General features: G+C 57.6%; 1 protein-coding gene across 8 annotated transcripts in view; it reads right to left on the minus strand.

The window, feature by feature from the left end:
- Positions 1–8,289, minus strand: part of ANO1 (anoctamin 1) — a 155,508-nt gene extending 147,219 nt beyond the window's left edge. For 3 of the 8 annotated variants that reach the window (XM_047775032.1, XM_047775028.1, XM_047775027.1), the window contains exon 1: positions 8,030–8,288. In XM_047775032.1, the coding sequence (XP_047630988.1) occupies positions 8,030–8,087 (58 nt within the window). In that variant the 5' untranslated portion in view covers positions 8,088–8,288. Of the gene's footprint in view, positions 1–8,029 lie in introns of all 8 variants that reach the window. The other 5 variants (XM_047775029.1, XM_047775030.1, XM_047775035.1 and 2 more) reach the window with 5 other exon arrangements.
- Positions 8,290–16,014: the final 7,725 nt, after the last annotated feature.

Here is a 16,014-nt window from a genome sequence, read left to right on the forward strand (position 1 = left end):
AGCTCTGTAATAATTCTGTAAACCTAAGCACCTTCTAAAAGAAAAAGTTTCTTTAAAGAGGCGGAGTCATGATGGGGACCGATGTCCAGCTGTAACTGCCTGGGCAGGAGCCCCGCTCGCGCCTGCCCTGTGTGCCTGGGGTGGGGAGCCTGGGGCCACGTGAAGAGTGTGAACCCACCCCCGGGTCGTCATGCAGACACAGTCACGAGCACACCAAACCAGCGGCTGCTTTTTAAAACGAACTCTGCAGGAGGAGATGGGAGCTATGGAAGCTATTTTTGATGTGACCAACATAACCCCAAGCCAGTCATTTGGATGGCAATTTTAATTGACATATACATCTTTATAGAGAGAAATTATATATATTATACAAAACACACTATGTAGAGATAGCTGTCTGTATCAGCCTACCCATACGCATCTCTCCATCCATCTGTCCATCATCCATCCATCCATCATCCATCCATCATCCATCCACCCATCCATCCATCATCCATCCATCATCCATCCATCCATCCATCCATCCTCCATCATCCATCCATCATCCATCCACCCATCCATCCATCCATCATCCATCCATCCATCCATCCATCATCCATCCATCATCCATCCATCATCCATCCATCCATCCATCATCCATCATCCATCCATCCATCATCCATCCATCCATCCATCATCCACCCATCATCCATCCACCCATCCATCCATCATCCATCATCCATCCATCCTTCAATCTACCTATCTATGTAGAAAGGGGAAGCTTTTCTATGCTATACCAATACACAAAGTGAAGTATTTTTCACTTAAAATCACTCATTTTTCACAGAGCATGCAAGTGAAATACAACGGCATGTTTGAATCCCAGGAGGTCATGGAAGACCAAGATCACTGTGCAAGAGTGTCCCGGGCCCCAGTGGGTGATGCTCAGCTGGCCCGGCCACCGCCCCAGGCAGCCTCCAGCTCTGGTTGAGGGGTTTAAGGACAAAGGAGGGGGGTAAAAAATCAAACTGGCAGAAAGAAGCTCGGCCCTGTCCTTCTGGAACTTTGCACAGTGCAGGCAGAGGCAAGATGACAGGAAGATCAGTGAGGCTGGGGGTGAGGAGGAGCCCAGAGAGGCAGGTGAGCCCTGCCTGCGGCCAGAGCTAGGGGAGGGCTGGCCTGGGGGAGGGCACTGCAGGGGGAGGAGGGGGGCAAGGTGCGGAGGCAACAGTGGAACGGAGGAGAGGCTGACCCAGACACGGGGCGGCTTTGAGGGGTGCGAACCCACTGGCATCAACCAGATGGGCTAAAGGGCAGACCCTGAGGCAGAGTGGAGCGGGGACAGGGCCCCGTGCACAGCTTGTGGCTCGCATGAGCCCTGGAGGTGGGAGGGACCTGAGACCCCCCTGGACAGAGGACAGGGCTGGGACCTAGAAGCAAACGCTCTGGGGTCCCCCACGCCAGCCCAGGGTCCCCCGCTCTGGCCTGGAGCACACAACAGCAGAGTCTGCAAGGAGGAGCCAGAGTACGGTCGGGGGGCCCTCTCCCCACACGGCTCCCCCCAACACACACCCTCTCAATTCACTCCGGTCCCCGGCTGTTCTCTGTCCAGGAAACACAATGCCATAAAAATTACGGCCGATTATGCCTTCTTTCCAACAGCTCACATCAATAGCTCCATTTCCACCCCAAATGGTGCGTTCAGACTTTTGCAGTGAAGTGCCATGTAAATGCACTCAAAAATCATTATACACCCGAGGCCCTACGTGGGCAGAAATAATTCCATTTGCGAGTGAAAGGGAAAGGATTAAATCTTGGGTGTCACGGGCAATGTTTGCGCACCCCGCCCAGAGGCAAACAGGGGTGCAGCCGAGAGAGGAGCTTCCAGTCGACGGGTGGGGGTGGGGCCTGCTGGGTTCGGCTGTGCGTGTGGGAAGCCAGAGCCCAGCCGAAGAGCATCGCCGCGCGAGGCCCAGCCGGGTGCACGGTGACCCCTGGGCTGCAACAAAGCAGGCCGGATTGGCAGGCAAGGCATCCACTGTACACGCAGGCCCTCCGAGGGCGAAATGCGTGGAACTAGTCATTTGTCTACCCGACAGCCACGTGACCATTGTCAAATGGATTTCTGAGGGTCAGAAGGCTTTTAATACTTCATTACGCAGCATGAAAACCCTGACACACGTGCCTGGTGCCAGAGGCCGGTGGTGGGGGGGGTGGTGGCGGCGGAGGCGTGATGGTGCCCATGCCAGGGAAAGGCAGGTTCCAGAGAGGAAGGTGTTCTGAGCCACCCCTGGCTCCCCGCTGGGCTCTAGCAGCAGCAAGACCCCCACCCCAGGGCACCACCTCCCCGTGGGAGAGCTGCGGAGAGGCAGCTAGGACGAGGAGGACCCTGGGTCTGAGCTGGGGACCCAGCTCCGGTCCTTGGCCAGCCGTTCCAACTCTCGTCTGAGCCTCAGGGGCGCCCCCAGGGACTCACAGGGGACCCTTGGCTGTGTGAGTGTGGGTGTCTCTGTGCCTTGGCTTCCTCATCTGTCAAAAGGGGCTTATAATATTACCCATGGTACTGCCACCTTAACAAGCGAATATTAGGGGGGTGACATCAGAGGTGAGGCAGGCGGGCTGTAGGATGGACGCACGCAGAGCTTATTTAGCCAGAATCAGGACCCTTCCACAATGTACCTCACAACTTAGACCAACATAGCCTTAAGCTCCCCGAGAGCAAGGATGAGGCTAGCCTGTATCTGCAGCTCCTGGCATTGTAACGGGCCCAGAGGCGGAGCTCCATCTACATCTAAGGCAAATTGAATGGTGCATCACACTGCAGGGGGACGAGACCGTTTTCTCAATGAACACAGGACAAAACAGAAGCTCACCGTCTGTGGGAGGGTGTCAGAGGACAGGATCAAGAGACTGAAAAGACAACCTATAGGATGCGTGAAAATATCTGCAAATCATACAGTGGGTAAGGGTTTAATATCCGGCGTATATAAAGAGCTCCCACAATTCAACAACAAAAAGACAAGCCAACTGTATAAAATGGGCAAAGAAACTGAATAGATATACGAAGACTATATACAATTAGCCAACAAATGCGTGAAAAGATGCTCACCATCCTTAGTCATTAGGCACGTGCAAATCAAACCCACCATGAGATGCCACTTCACACCTATGAGGATGGCTGTTGTGAAAAATAAGAGCCAAAATAACAAGTATGAGCGTGGATGTACAGAAACAAGAACCCTCTTACGTAGCCGGAGGGAATGTAAGATGGTGCCCCGTGGCGGAGAACAGTTTGGTGGGTCTAAGAAAAATTAAAGATATGATCCAGCTATTCCACTTCCCGGTATACACCCCAGATAACTGAGAACAGGACTCAAACAAGGTGACTTCCTTGCCGTTTTACTCACAACAGCCAAAAGGGGGAACTAACTCAAGGGTCTGACGACGAATGAATGGATACGGAAAATGCGGTCTCAAGGTCAATGGCACGTCATTCAGCCACAAAAAGGCATGAGGTTCTGAAAACATGTCCTGCGAGATGCGCCAGACTCAAAAGGACAAATGTTGGGTGATCCTGCTCATACCTGGTATCTGGAATTAGTCAAATCCACAGAGATACGACATAGACTAGAGGTTACCCTGGCCTGCGGCGAGGGAGGGAGCTGGAGAGGTAGAGTTATTGCTTAACGGGCACGTAGTCCTGTCTGGGGCAGATCAAAGGAGGTTTAGAAATACATAATCGTGTTGGCTGCATAACAGGCGAGTGGACTTAATGCCACTGATACGTGTGCTTAAAAATGATGAAAACATTCTGCATGTTTAACCTCAATTTAAAAAACAAAAAACAGGGGGCGTTCCTCTTGTGGCGCAGTGGTTAATGAATTCGACGAGGAGCCATGAGGTGGCGGGTTCGATCCCTGGCCTCGCTCAGTGGGTTAAGGATCTGGCGTGGCCGTGAGCTGGGGTGTAGGTCACAGACGCGGCTCGGATCTGGCGTGGCTGTGGCCGTGGTGGAGGCCGGCAGCTGTAGCTCCGATTGGACCCCTAGCCCGGGAACCTCCATATGCTGCAGGTGTGGCCCTAAAAGAAGAGCAAGCAAACAAACAAAGAAATAAATAACAAAAAACCAAAAAGGCGAACCCCTCTCCTACCCCCACCCACGTCTGTTTCTCCGGCTCAGGCCAACCCTTTCGGTGCTGTTCTTGACTTTTCTCTTAGTCTCAGACCCTTCATCCGACGGATGGGCAACTCCTCTCGCCTCTCCTCGCAAACCGTACCCAGAGTCTGACCCTCACCTCTCCAGGCACAGCGTCCGCAGCCCCTCACACCTTGATTTTTAATGTGATGGTGATGATTTTACAGCAGCACCCGTGGCAGAGGGATGTTCCTGGGCTGGGGGCGAATCAGAGCTGTGGGTGCCAGCCGACATCACAGCCACAGCAACACCACATCCGAGGCGCATCTGTCACCTACGCTGCAGCTTGTGCCAATGCTGGATCCTCAACCCACCGAGCGGCGTCAGGGATCGAACCTGCACCCTCGTGGACACTACGTTGGGTTCTTAACCCGCTGAGCCACCATGGGAACTCCTCGTGCCTCAGTTATCGCCAAGACCTCCTGACTGCCTGCTGACCTTCCCCACTCAGCCTGTTCTTTGTAAGCAGCCAGAGGGAGCCTGCCCAAACCTAGGTCAGCTCCAGACCCTTCCAGGGTTCCTGTCTCACCAGCACAGGTCGCTACAGTGGCCAGAGGCTCAGCACAAGCGGACAGCCCCTCGCACTCCCTCTGGTCTCAGGGAGCCCTCATGAAGGCTTCAAGGCTCTCCAGGTGCGGGGTTTTGCACCTGCTGTTCCCTCTGCCCAGAATGCGCTTCCTCCACTTCCTGTGGCTGTGTGTCCCACGCTGCCCACGAGAGGGGGCTTCCCTGGGCATCCTATTTAAAATCGCCCCCTATTCTGTTCAACTTTTCCTCCTGGGACACACTGCCAGCCAACATGTAAGATATTAAATCTTCTACGTGGTCAAAAACGCTTCGCGAGGGCCAGGCTTGTGCCCGCTCTGTCCCCTGCTGTGTGTCCCAAGCCCCGAGCAGTACCAGGCCCCCCCCCCATAGCTGTCTGCTGAGCAGGCAGGTTTCAGGAGGGACAGGGCTCCCATCCCCTCCCGGTGGGGAGCGTGGCGACCACACACAGCCCGGCCTGCTGGGGGTTCAGGTGCTGCCTCTGCCACTTATCAGCTGTTTGACCTCAAGTGACCTCTTTATGCCTCAGTTTCCTCCTCCATAAACAAGGGTGACAATGGGGTCCATCTCACAGAGGGGACGAGGACTGTGTGTGAGGATGTGGTAACCTGCCTTCCACGTGCCCGGCACACAGTGAACCGCTCAACCGATGGCAGCTGTCTCCCTGCCCCCCTCCACGCCCAGGGTGCCATGGGTGTGGAGGGGCACATGGGCCAGTTTCCAAGAGGAGGGGACATCTCAGCGGGGTTTTGAGGGATGCGCAGGAGTGTGCTGAGAAGACATGTCCTGGAGGAGGGGTGCCCACTTCCAGCTCACCCTAATTCCACCTGCCCTGCCCTTGCGGGAGGCACAAACCATGGGTTTTTGAATAAATAGCTTATCTGTCAATGATGCGCTTCTATAAAGAAGGCAGAAAGGGAGGCGGCATCTGTCACAGTCCATGTCTCCAGGGAAGCAGGGACGAGCTGGCCTAGGGTATGTCTCAGGATATCAGGTAGGACTTCACATCTGGGTCTGTGAACCGAAGCTTGCAGTGACGGGGTGGGGGAGGGGATGACAACAATGGGGAGGGGGGGCAGGGGGGGACAACAACGGGGACACTGCTCGGTACTTTGGCACTCAGTACTCAAGCACAGAGCGGAGCCACCCCAGCGGAAAGGCTAAGAGACTCAAGCCATCGTCACGCACGCTCTGGGTCTACAGGGAAGGCACAGAGTGGTCGAGCAGGTCACAGAGCCGCAGGCGGCAAAGCCCGGATGCAGAATTGGCGTCTCCATGGCTGCACCTCCCCCTGTGAGGACCCCACTGCCCCCTGAGCTTCAGCGCGGGGCTTGCAGACTAAGCAGGGGACTAAGGCCTCTTTCTATCTTTCACCCAGGTCACGGCTTTGCTCCCTCCCATTTACCTGCGAGTGGGACCGGCAGCCTGGGGCTTAATTCCACCCGTGAGCGTCTCTGGCATCCCGGTTGTGGTCAGATGGTGCACCCGGTGGCCACACGCAGGAACAGAGGCTGGGGCACCCGTCCTTGGGTCAGACCTGCCGCTGCTGAAGCCCGGAGCAGGAAAAGGGGGCGAGACCCCTGCCCACCCCAGGGAGCCGAGATGCAGGCGAGGAGAGGAGAAGGCCTGCTCGAGGAGGGGAGGCTGTGCATCATATGGCTCCGACCTGATGGATCCGGCCCTCCGTTAAGGAAAGCCCCCGAGCCTCACGGCGGACATAAGGCCCGACCCCCGGCACAAGGTCTGGGCTCTCAAGACCAAAGAGCAGGCCCCCAGCTAGTACCCTCTTGTGTGCAGGAATCGCAGTTTAGCTGCCTCGCTGGGTGATTCTGCCTGGGGCGCAGCAAGGGAGAGCCAAAAGCCTCCTGGGAGCTGGACCGAAACGCCCTGGGCTCCAGGCCTGGTACCCCTGTTGTCGGCACAATGGGAACAATTCTGCCCCCAGGTTACAGGGTTGGATAGAGGATTAACTGTGTGAGGTGCTTAATTCCATGCCCAGCGGGAGGCAAGAGCTTGGTTCGAGGCTCACAAATGCTGAGCTTGGGGCTCCTGCAACCAGCTGCTTGCAGGACACGCATCGTGTCCACGTGTGAACTGGAGGAAGCCGTAGGTGCAGGCAGGCTGGCGTGGCCAGGCCCTCCTGGCTGACCTCTCAGGTCCTGCCCCCGCCCCCGGGGCTGGTGGTGGCCCCATCTCTTCCTCCTGGAAGCATCTGATGAGCAGAGTGGCATTTCGAGGAAGAAGCTAAATTGGGGCTGCTTAAAAAACAGACATCAGGATAAATTTCTCCGTGGGAACCCAAAAAGAAAAAGAGGTGGGGGGATGGGGAGGGGGGAGTAACCGGGAGGAGGGCACCCCGCTCTATAGTTAGCAGCTGCGGGTCCCAGGTGGCCGCGATTGCAGGGCGCAGCAGCCTAACCAGGGCGCTGGGGACTGCAACCCAGCTGGACAGTTACATGAAGCCCAGTGCCCGCTGCAGCCCCTGGCCCCTGTCCCGCTCTGAGATTTACTTAATAACCTCTGAACCAGGAGGGGAGAAGTCATCCAGGAAACATTGCTTGGGTCATTTATTTTAAAATTAGTAGTTTAAAAATAGCCGGGGTCCTGATTTATGCGCGGGGAGGGGCTGAGGAAGTCAGGGACTCCCCCTCCCAACTCCATCCAAGCCTCATTTGTCCCCCCCAGCCCCCCGCCCCCCGCCCCCCCCCCCCCGCCCCCCCCGCCCCCCCCCCCGCCCCCCCCCCCCGTTTCTCTGGAGTTTCCATTAGGACTTCAAGTCATAGTAGGTACTTTATATCGCAAAACAAATCTCCAGAATAGCACGGAAATATTATGTGTATTAATAGCGCCTGTAAAAACATCCGAAAACCTTCCATCCGCCCAGGGCCTTGGACGCCGCACTGCTGGGAGATACTCTCCCGGGAACGCAAAAGGCACGGCCGGCCTGGCAGATGCCCGCCCCGGGGCCGCGGCCGCCCCCAGCCCCGCCCAGCCCGCGGTCCGTCTGTCCGCCGCCTGTTTGTCTGTGAGCGCCTGCAGTGACCTGCGGCCGACCACGTCCCCCCCACCCCGCAACACACACACACACACACACACACACACACACACACACACACACACACACACACACACACACACACACCCCGGAAAGCAGGCGGGAGACGATCCCGCCACCGGAGCCAGGGTCGCTGTCTCCTATTCCTCGCGCGCCCCCTCAGTCCCGGGAAAGCCACTGTCCCCGGGCGTCCCCGACGCCGCTGCCGCCGCGCTCGGGGGCCCTCGCCCCCCGCGCCGCCCCTGGCTACTCACCAGCTGCCGGAGCTTCCTTGGGGGACAGCCCCTCGAGGCCGATGTCGCCCTCCAGCATGGCGCGGCTCGTGGCCCGGCTCCGGTGCGCCCCGCACGCACGGGGGCCAGGAGAGGGGGTCGTCGCCCCCGGAGGTCGGCGGCGGCTCTGAGGGCCGGGGTCCGAGCCCCGCTCGGGAGGGGACAGTCCCCCTCCTTCCGCGTCCCCCAGACGCAGGACGCGAAGCCGCGCGCGCCGGAGCCAAACTTGGCCGCCCTCGCGCACGGCCGCGCCGCTCCTCCCCCTCGGCTTTTTGGGCAGGGGGTCCCTGCCGGTTCCCCGCCCCCACCCGCGGGGGACACCTGCGGACGCCGCCCTCTCCCCGCCCCGCCCCGCGCGCAACGCGACTGCCCCGCGGCCGCCCGGACACCACGAGGGCGCGGGACTCAGGAGAGCCGCGGCCGCCGCGCTGGGCCCCCGGGTCCCGGCCCGCCCCTCGGCCTCCGGCTCTGCGGGGCGCGTCTCCACCGGCGGCCGGACCGTCTTATCAGTCGGGGTGGGCAGTGGGGCCCGAGCGGCTGTGCTCGGAGGGCCCCCAGCCAGGGGCCCCGGGGAAGGGGTGAGGACAGGGACGGGGGGCGGGGGCAGCGACCCCGCCCTGAGAGACCCGCAGCGCGTGGGGCGTCAGTGGCGCGCGCGCTGGCCCCTCCCCCAGGCGGGGGCCCCTAACACATCGCTCTGCGTTTGTCCAAAGAGGGAGGAGGTGAGGTCCCGGGATGGGAAGGAGATGTGGGTTACTGGGCAAATGTCTGGCCTGAACTTGAACCCCAACCTATGTCGCACTTGGGAATCTGGATAAGGTGAGAACTGCCCCTTCCCGGCCCCACCCCCCAGGAGAAAAATCGTGGTTTTTGAGGCTTCCCTAAGAGAAAGCAGCGGTGCCGCCCTGCCCTGGCTTCCCACCCACATCCCGCAGCCTGGCTCAGGGCTGGGAGCCGGGAGGTACCACTCTCCAGCCCTGCTCATGTTTAGAAGGCAAGGTCTGGACAATTCAGCATCGTCCTGGACAGCAGAGATGTGGGCACCCGGAGAGGGCAGAGAGCCGCAGGCAAGGCGCCTCCTGTGTCTCCAAACCTCGCACCCGTGACTCCTTCAGATAAATACAATAAATTCTGAGGCAGAACTGCCCTAAACAAAACGTTCCTTTAGGCTGCTCCTCATCACAGCACCAGCAGTGGCGGGCAGGGGGTGGCCCGTCCATCCTTTTGAAAGGCGGTCTCCCACTTTCTGCACCTCAAGCAGGAGCCAGGCTGGTGCAGGGATACCTCTCAGGCAGGGGGCCCCCTGGATGGCTCGCCCGTGAACACCCCACAAGCCCCGCGCTTTGGCTGGCCCTGGGTGGAGACACATCCAGCCCCGCCGTGGACACAGACCACATCCACCTCCCCATGAAAGGGATCTCCGCCTCCTTGAGGATGGGTGACCCGTCCTCCCTGACCCTGCCAGGCCTGCTGGGATTGGTACCCACGTGTACTGCTCTGGGCTGAAACGCTCTCAGTAGCAGCAAACACCCAAAGCAATGTCTGCAGCCAGGCAGTTTTTCCCTTCCCCACCCCCACCTCCTCAAGTGCCCTGTAAGGAAAGGAGATTCAAGCCTCTTTCTGCCCAGCGGGTCAGGGGGAAAGGTGACCTGCGGTTGTACCTGGCATTCATCCTGTTTCAGTTGGGATGAAAAAAACCGGGAGATGTGGCACCTGAAAGGATGCTGAGAACAAACTCTCCCAGAGAAGAGGCTGCCAAGAAAGCCCTAAGGTGTGTGCCATGGACCCAGGAGGGCAGAGGAAGCTGACTGGGGAAAGAGCTGGGGCCACGTGCATTGCAGAGAGTCTGACCCAAAGTGCTGTTGTGCGGGAGGCTGGATACCAACTCACTTTCCTTGGAGGGGTCTGAGAGCCAGTGTGATACCTAGCAATAGCTCCCTTGTGTAAATACACAGAGAAAATTTTAGAATTCTACCCCCTGGAATGATGAACTATAAACCGAAAAGGCTCAGGAAGGAAAAATGTAAATACATGCAGGGGCTATTTTTAAACCGTCATTGTTTACCTGGGGGGCAGGGACGGGCTATTGTCTAGTTGGCCAGCTTTAAAATGCACATTATTTAAAGTATTATGATTAGCCGAAATATGTTAAACAGCCATTAATAGATGTTGATTCATTCCGATGGAAGCCATTTTTCTTCTTTTCATTTCTTGGCTCCAGTTAAGCTACGTTCTGATGAAACCCTTCAGCTGTGTCCAACATGTGCAAAAGAGTTGGTCCTAGATCCAGACCGGGTTTTTTATTTTTGAAAAGATCTTTAATCCTATCAAGTTTTAAAGGAGAGCTGAGTGAATACCTGAACCAGTTGCTTTTTTTTTTAAACAAAGATTGGTTTCGGCTGCTATTGGGGTACACGTTGCCCGGCGAGCTGGGCTCTCCCATGGCCTGAACCTGGAGCTGGTGCCCTTCGCAGAGGAAGGAATGCCTGGCCCCCGGCTCATTTTCTGAGGAGCCCCCTGTGCCTTCTGGAAGATGTTTGTGTCCTGGCAGAGCGGGGCAAGCAGGCTGCCCCGGGGAGGGGGCACGCCTGCCATCACGGCCACAGCCGTCACGACAGATGCAGTAATGACGCCATTCAGTGCTTATAATTATGGAAACCGGTTTCCCTTTTCGGCGAAGCGGTGAGGGCGGGCGGGTGGGAAGGCGGTTCCCAGCGGGGCTGGGGCCGCGCTCACCCCTGGGGTTGGCCCAGGTTTAAAATAAGCCTTGCGGGGTGAGGCAGGGCCCCTGCTGGGACAGCCTCGACCCTCCCAGGGCCTTATCAGACACGACGCGAGGCCACCAGTAACAGCGCTTGGCCCCCAGATGCCACTCTGGAGTGGGTCAGAGGCCAGAGCTGCCGTGACAAGCAGTGTCGCGGGCCTAAAGCCACCCTCCTCTGCAGACCCCTGGGGGTATCACCTGCAGTTACCCAGGCCCAGAAGGTCACATGCACTCTGCCCCCACGGGCACTGTCAGAACACGTCCGGGGTCAGGGGGTCACTTGAATATTCAGTTCGTGGGGCCTCGGGAAGTCTGCTTTCATTTCAGCCTGGCTCTTTGAGCATCCCTCGCTGTGGGTAGGGCCCCTCCTTGGGGTTGGTGGAGGTGGGGGTGCAGGAGGGGTCCCCTCCCCCCAGCCGCTGGCTGGTGTACAGTCGGAGCAGATAAGCAAGCTGGCCGAGGAGTTAAGCCCAGGGCCTCCCCGGGGAACGGAGAGGGGCTGGGACTCAGGCACCTGGTGCTTATCGGCACCGTGGTTGGTTTGGGCGTCTGTGCAAAGAGGCCTTGGCAGAAGCCACTTTGGAGAACCCGGATCAGAGGGAGTTATTGTTTGGCTCATCCTCAGAAGAGGCAGGGCACGTGGGCTCTGAGACCGGGGGGGGGGGGGGGGGGGGGTGCCGCCTCCCCTGACCTGGGGGCCATGGGGGTGGGTGGGTTTCTCTGGGTAGAGGGTGGCTTTAGGGCAGAGGCCTAAAGTGAGGGGGTGGGCAGCGGTGGGGGTCGGGTTTGGCCCCTGGGCTGACCGAGGGCCCCAGGCAGCTGCGCTGGGCCAAGCACATCTTTTTTGAGAAGCAAAGGTATGGCGGTGAATTCACATCCTACACAATTAACGTTGTAAAGGACCAAGTCAGTGGTGTTGGGTCCATTCCTGGTGTTGGATGTCCACGGCCGCACGCCCATCCCTCCCGAGGGAACCCCCAAACCCTGCAGCGTCACCCCCAGCCTCTGGGAACAGCCCCTCTGCGTTCTGTCTCTGTGGATTCATCTGCTACGTTTCGCAGAAATGGAATCCGACAATTCGAGGTCTCTCATGTCCGGCCCCTTTCCCAGGGCTTCTCTTTCTCAACAGTTCGTGTTTTGGGGGCTCATCTACGTGACAGTACATTTCAGAACTTCACGTCTGATTGAACGGTCCAGTCTGTCCTATGGCCAGGCCCTGTTTGTTCAGTCACTCAGCCACTGGTAGGCCTTCGGGCTGTTTCCAAGGCATCTTTTGAAAGGACTTGAGGGGTCTCACCAAACTTCTTGCAGGGGCTGGAGTTGAGGGCGGGGGAGAGGGTCTCAGGATGGGCCCCAGGCAAGGCTGGGTGGAGAGCTCATGGGCTGCGCAGTGAGGGAGGAGGGGGAGGGGGAAGGGGGGAAGGGAGGAGGGGGGAGGGCAGAGAGGGAGGAGATGGGCCCAGCCGTCCAGTCCTTGTAGCTGGAGACTCCAGGCAGCTGCTGGCTGCGATGAATACCCGGATACCCGAATACCTGGGGCTCCAGCCGTGACACCCAGTTGCTCGTGTTCATTCCACCCCCCTCCGCTCCCCCACTGATGTGGGGACCTCAGCTGAAGCAGGTGTGTCTCCTGGAGCTTATGTGCGGTCCTGCCTGGGGACACCCCTTGGGAGTCTGTTTATTGAACAAGCACACGGACTGTGTGCCAGGCCCCAGCTCTATGCCATGTGTTCTGCTACCATTCTCACTGGACAGGTGAGGAAACTGGGGCTCAGAGAGGGGACGTCACAGCCCAGCTCACACAGCGGGAAGCGTAGAGCTGGGACGCGAACCCAGGCAGCCTGACGCCAGAGTCTGAGCTGAAACCCATGTGCTCTAAAGTAGGAATCCAGTGTTTGCGGAACAGCAGTCATCGGGGTCCCACGCTCTGATTTGAGCCGGGACGGTGATCCCCCGGGGCTGGGATTTACTTCATGTTTGCCTTCAATCCAGCTCACTCTTTCAAACTCTGGGGGGTTGTTTTTATTTTTTAACTGTGGCAAAATGCTCATCACATAGGTTTGGCGATTCTGGCCGTGTTTAGGGCGCAGTGCTCTGACACAGTACACCGCCGGTGGGCAACCATCCTCCGTCCGCAGAAGGCTCCGCATCCTCCCCAAGTCAGCTCCACGCCATCCAACTCCGACTCCCCCCCCGCCCGCCCCCGCCCCGTCCATGGCCGCCCCATCCTACTCTCTATCATGTGAGGTTCCCAGGCTAGGGGTCCAATCGGAGCCTACACCATAGCCAGAGCAATGCCAGGTCCGAGCTGTGTCTGCGACCTACACCACAGCTCACGGCCACGCCAGATCGTTGACCCACTGAGCGAGGCCAGGGACCGAACCCGCAACCTCATGGTTCCTAGTTGGATTTGTTTTCGCTGCGCCACGACGGGAACTCCTGTCTTTCCTTTCTAAGGTTTATCAAACTTCTTTTTCTTCTTTTTTGGCCACCCACACGGCATACGGAAGTTCCCCAGCCAGGAGTTGAATCCAAGCCACAGCTACGACCCATGCTGCAGCTGCCCCAGTGCCGGCTCCTTAATCCACTGCAAACAGTGGAAACTCCCCAAACCTCTTTTTATTTGTTTATTTACTTACTTTCTTATTTATTTACTTATTTTAGGGCCTCACCAGTGGCATAGGGAAGTTCCCAGGCTAGGGGTTGAATTGGAGCCACAGCTGCCAGCCTACACCACAGCCAAAGCAACTCCGGTCCTTAACCCACTGAGCGAGGCCAAGGATCAAACATGTGTCCTCATGGATACTAGTCTGGTTCGTTAACACTGAGCCACAACGAGAATTCTCCAAACTTCATTTTTTTTTTTTTTCCCTTTTTAGGGCTGCACACGTGGCACATGGAGCTTTCCAGGCTAGGGGTCAAATCAGAGCTGTAGCCACTAGCCTACATCACAGCCAAGCAACACCAGGTCCGAGCTGCCTCTGTGACCCACACCACAGCTCATGGCAACGCCAGATTCCCCCCCCCCCCCCCCCCCCGAGTGAGGCCAAGGATTGAACCTGCGTGCTCACGGATACTAGTCTGGTTCGTTACCTCTGAGCCACCACGGTAACTCCCCCGAAGTTCTTTTTTAAAGAGCCCACTATCACTGCTGGAAATGGAAAATCAGAATCACTGGCCGTAAACTGAAGGTGCTAGTTTAATAAAGGTCAATAAAAATACAGCATGTTCAACTCTCCCTGGGCCCTCTGCCCTGGGGAGCCTGAGCCTGAGATGGCACCATTGTCCAGGAGCCTGCCTGGCAGAGAGGGCGTGGGCCCTGCTGGCCCCAGGCTTCGACTTTCCCCGTGATACGCTCCGAATGGCTGCAAGGGAACGGCTTCTCACCACGTCCGTGACCCCTCTAGCGCCTCAGATGGTTTCCCTTTGCACCCAAACAGGTTTGCAGAGCGCTTGGGGCTGGGGCTGGGGGGGGGGTGGAAATACCAAAAATAACAACGATCGTGCCTGTGCCCGACGCAGGTTTTGGAGCCGGATGCAGGAGGGCGACCCCGCTCTCAGAGACCCTGGATCAAATATTCACTCTGTTATCTCTGCCTGTGTGATCTCAGCCACATGAGGTCTGAGTTAACGCTTCCTACTTACAGCTGAGGGAACCGATCCCCGGGGGGACAGCGGCTTGCCCCCCATCCCCGAGCTGGAAAATGGCAGAACTGGGAGTCGAATCCAGGTCCAACCGATTCTAAAGGTTTCTTTCTCTTTTCTTTTTTTAGGGCCTCACCCGCGTCGGCACATGGACGTTCCCAGGCTAGAGGTCCAATCAGACCTGTTGCCACTGGTCTATACCACAGCCACAGCCACAGCCACACCAGATCCCAGCCTCGTCTGAGACCTACACCACAGCTCACAGCAATGCTGGATCCTTAACCCACTGAGCAAGGCCAGGGATCAAACCTGCGTCCTCATGGATACAAGTTGGGTTTGGTACCACTGAGCCATGATGGGAACTGCTGATTCTAGAACTTTCCAATCTACTCCCGAACTCTTTCCAGTGTGACTCTCCAAATTTGGCAGCCACATGGATGGACCAGACACACTTGTTGCAACACATGATGACGGAATTTCTTGTTATGGCTGACAGGCTACGGAAACAGGAGAAGCAACCTATAATTAGTCCCTTTTATTTTCTATGTCCAAAATCCGGGCTCCGGGCTCCTTGGCCTCTGCTCAACCTTTGTCCGTTTGTTTGTTTGCAGGATGATGCGGGCAGAAGGCCTGGGGGAAGACTCTCAGCTGCCCCCTTTCCAGGTATGAGTAACATCTTGTGGCCTGTTTATGCTGAAAGGCTGCCCATATTGTTTGAGTTTGGGGAATTAAGTGGAATCTAATTAATGGGGCAAATATTTACGCTCACTGCCCCATCAAAGAAAACAGCCCCCCCCTTTTTTTTCAGAGTAAGTAACATCGATGCCAAGGCTCTTGGCAAAAAAGAAAGGGGTGATGACAGGCCCCAGAGTGTCTCTAAGTGGCTGGAGGCGTGTAGATTTCTCTGTACATCGAAGCACCTGGCGGATTTTCACCCCCAAGGGCCCAGGGGATACTCAGCGGGTCCTCCGTGGAGACCTCAGAGTTGATGGTGAAATGGTCTCCGGAGAAGGATCGCTTCCCGTGCAGTTTCGTTTGAAAATTAAGACAATCAAGAAGGCATCTGTCGTCTTGCAGGGAATCTGCTCCTTGCGGCTCGGCTTTTTCCAGGTGCTCGGCCAACAAAAGCTTAGATACCACCATCAGATTGCAGGGCCTTGCTGAGCACAAACGGTGCATCCAGCGGCTGGAAGGCTCAGTGTCACGCGGGGTCTTCTGCACAAGGGGACAGTGGTGTCCCAAATGCCAGCTCCTTCGGATGTGGGTGGGGAGGCAGCGATTCCCAGAGAAAGAAAACGCCTGCCGTTGGGGAGGCCCCTTGGGGCGGCTTTCCTTCCCTTTTCAGCCACAGATGCTAGCGCCAGCCACTCAGAGAGGGGGCTGTTCACAGACCCTCCCCTCCGAGGCGAGATAACGCTTTCCCAGACTTTCGAAGGGAATCTGAGACGGCTGAGCGAAACTCTGACCTCAGATACCTGCAAAGCGCCCAGAGCCACGGCGACGCTCCCCCCACGGTGCTCCGGCGCCTCCTGCACAGGGCCGGTCAGCCGCGGGACAG

The sequence above is a fragment of the Phacochoerus africanus genome, chromosome 4, assembly GCF_016906955.1.
Source record: "Phacochoerus africanus isolate WHEZ1 chromosome 4, ROS_Pafr_v1, whole genome shotgun sequence".
Lineage (NCBI taxonomy): Eukaryota > Metazoa > Chordata > Mammalia > Artiodactyla > Suidae > Phacochoerus > Phacochoerus africanus.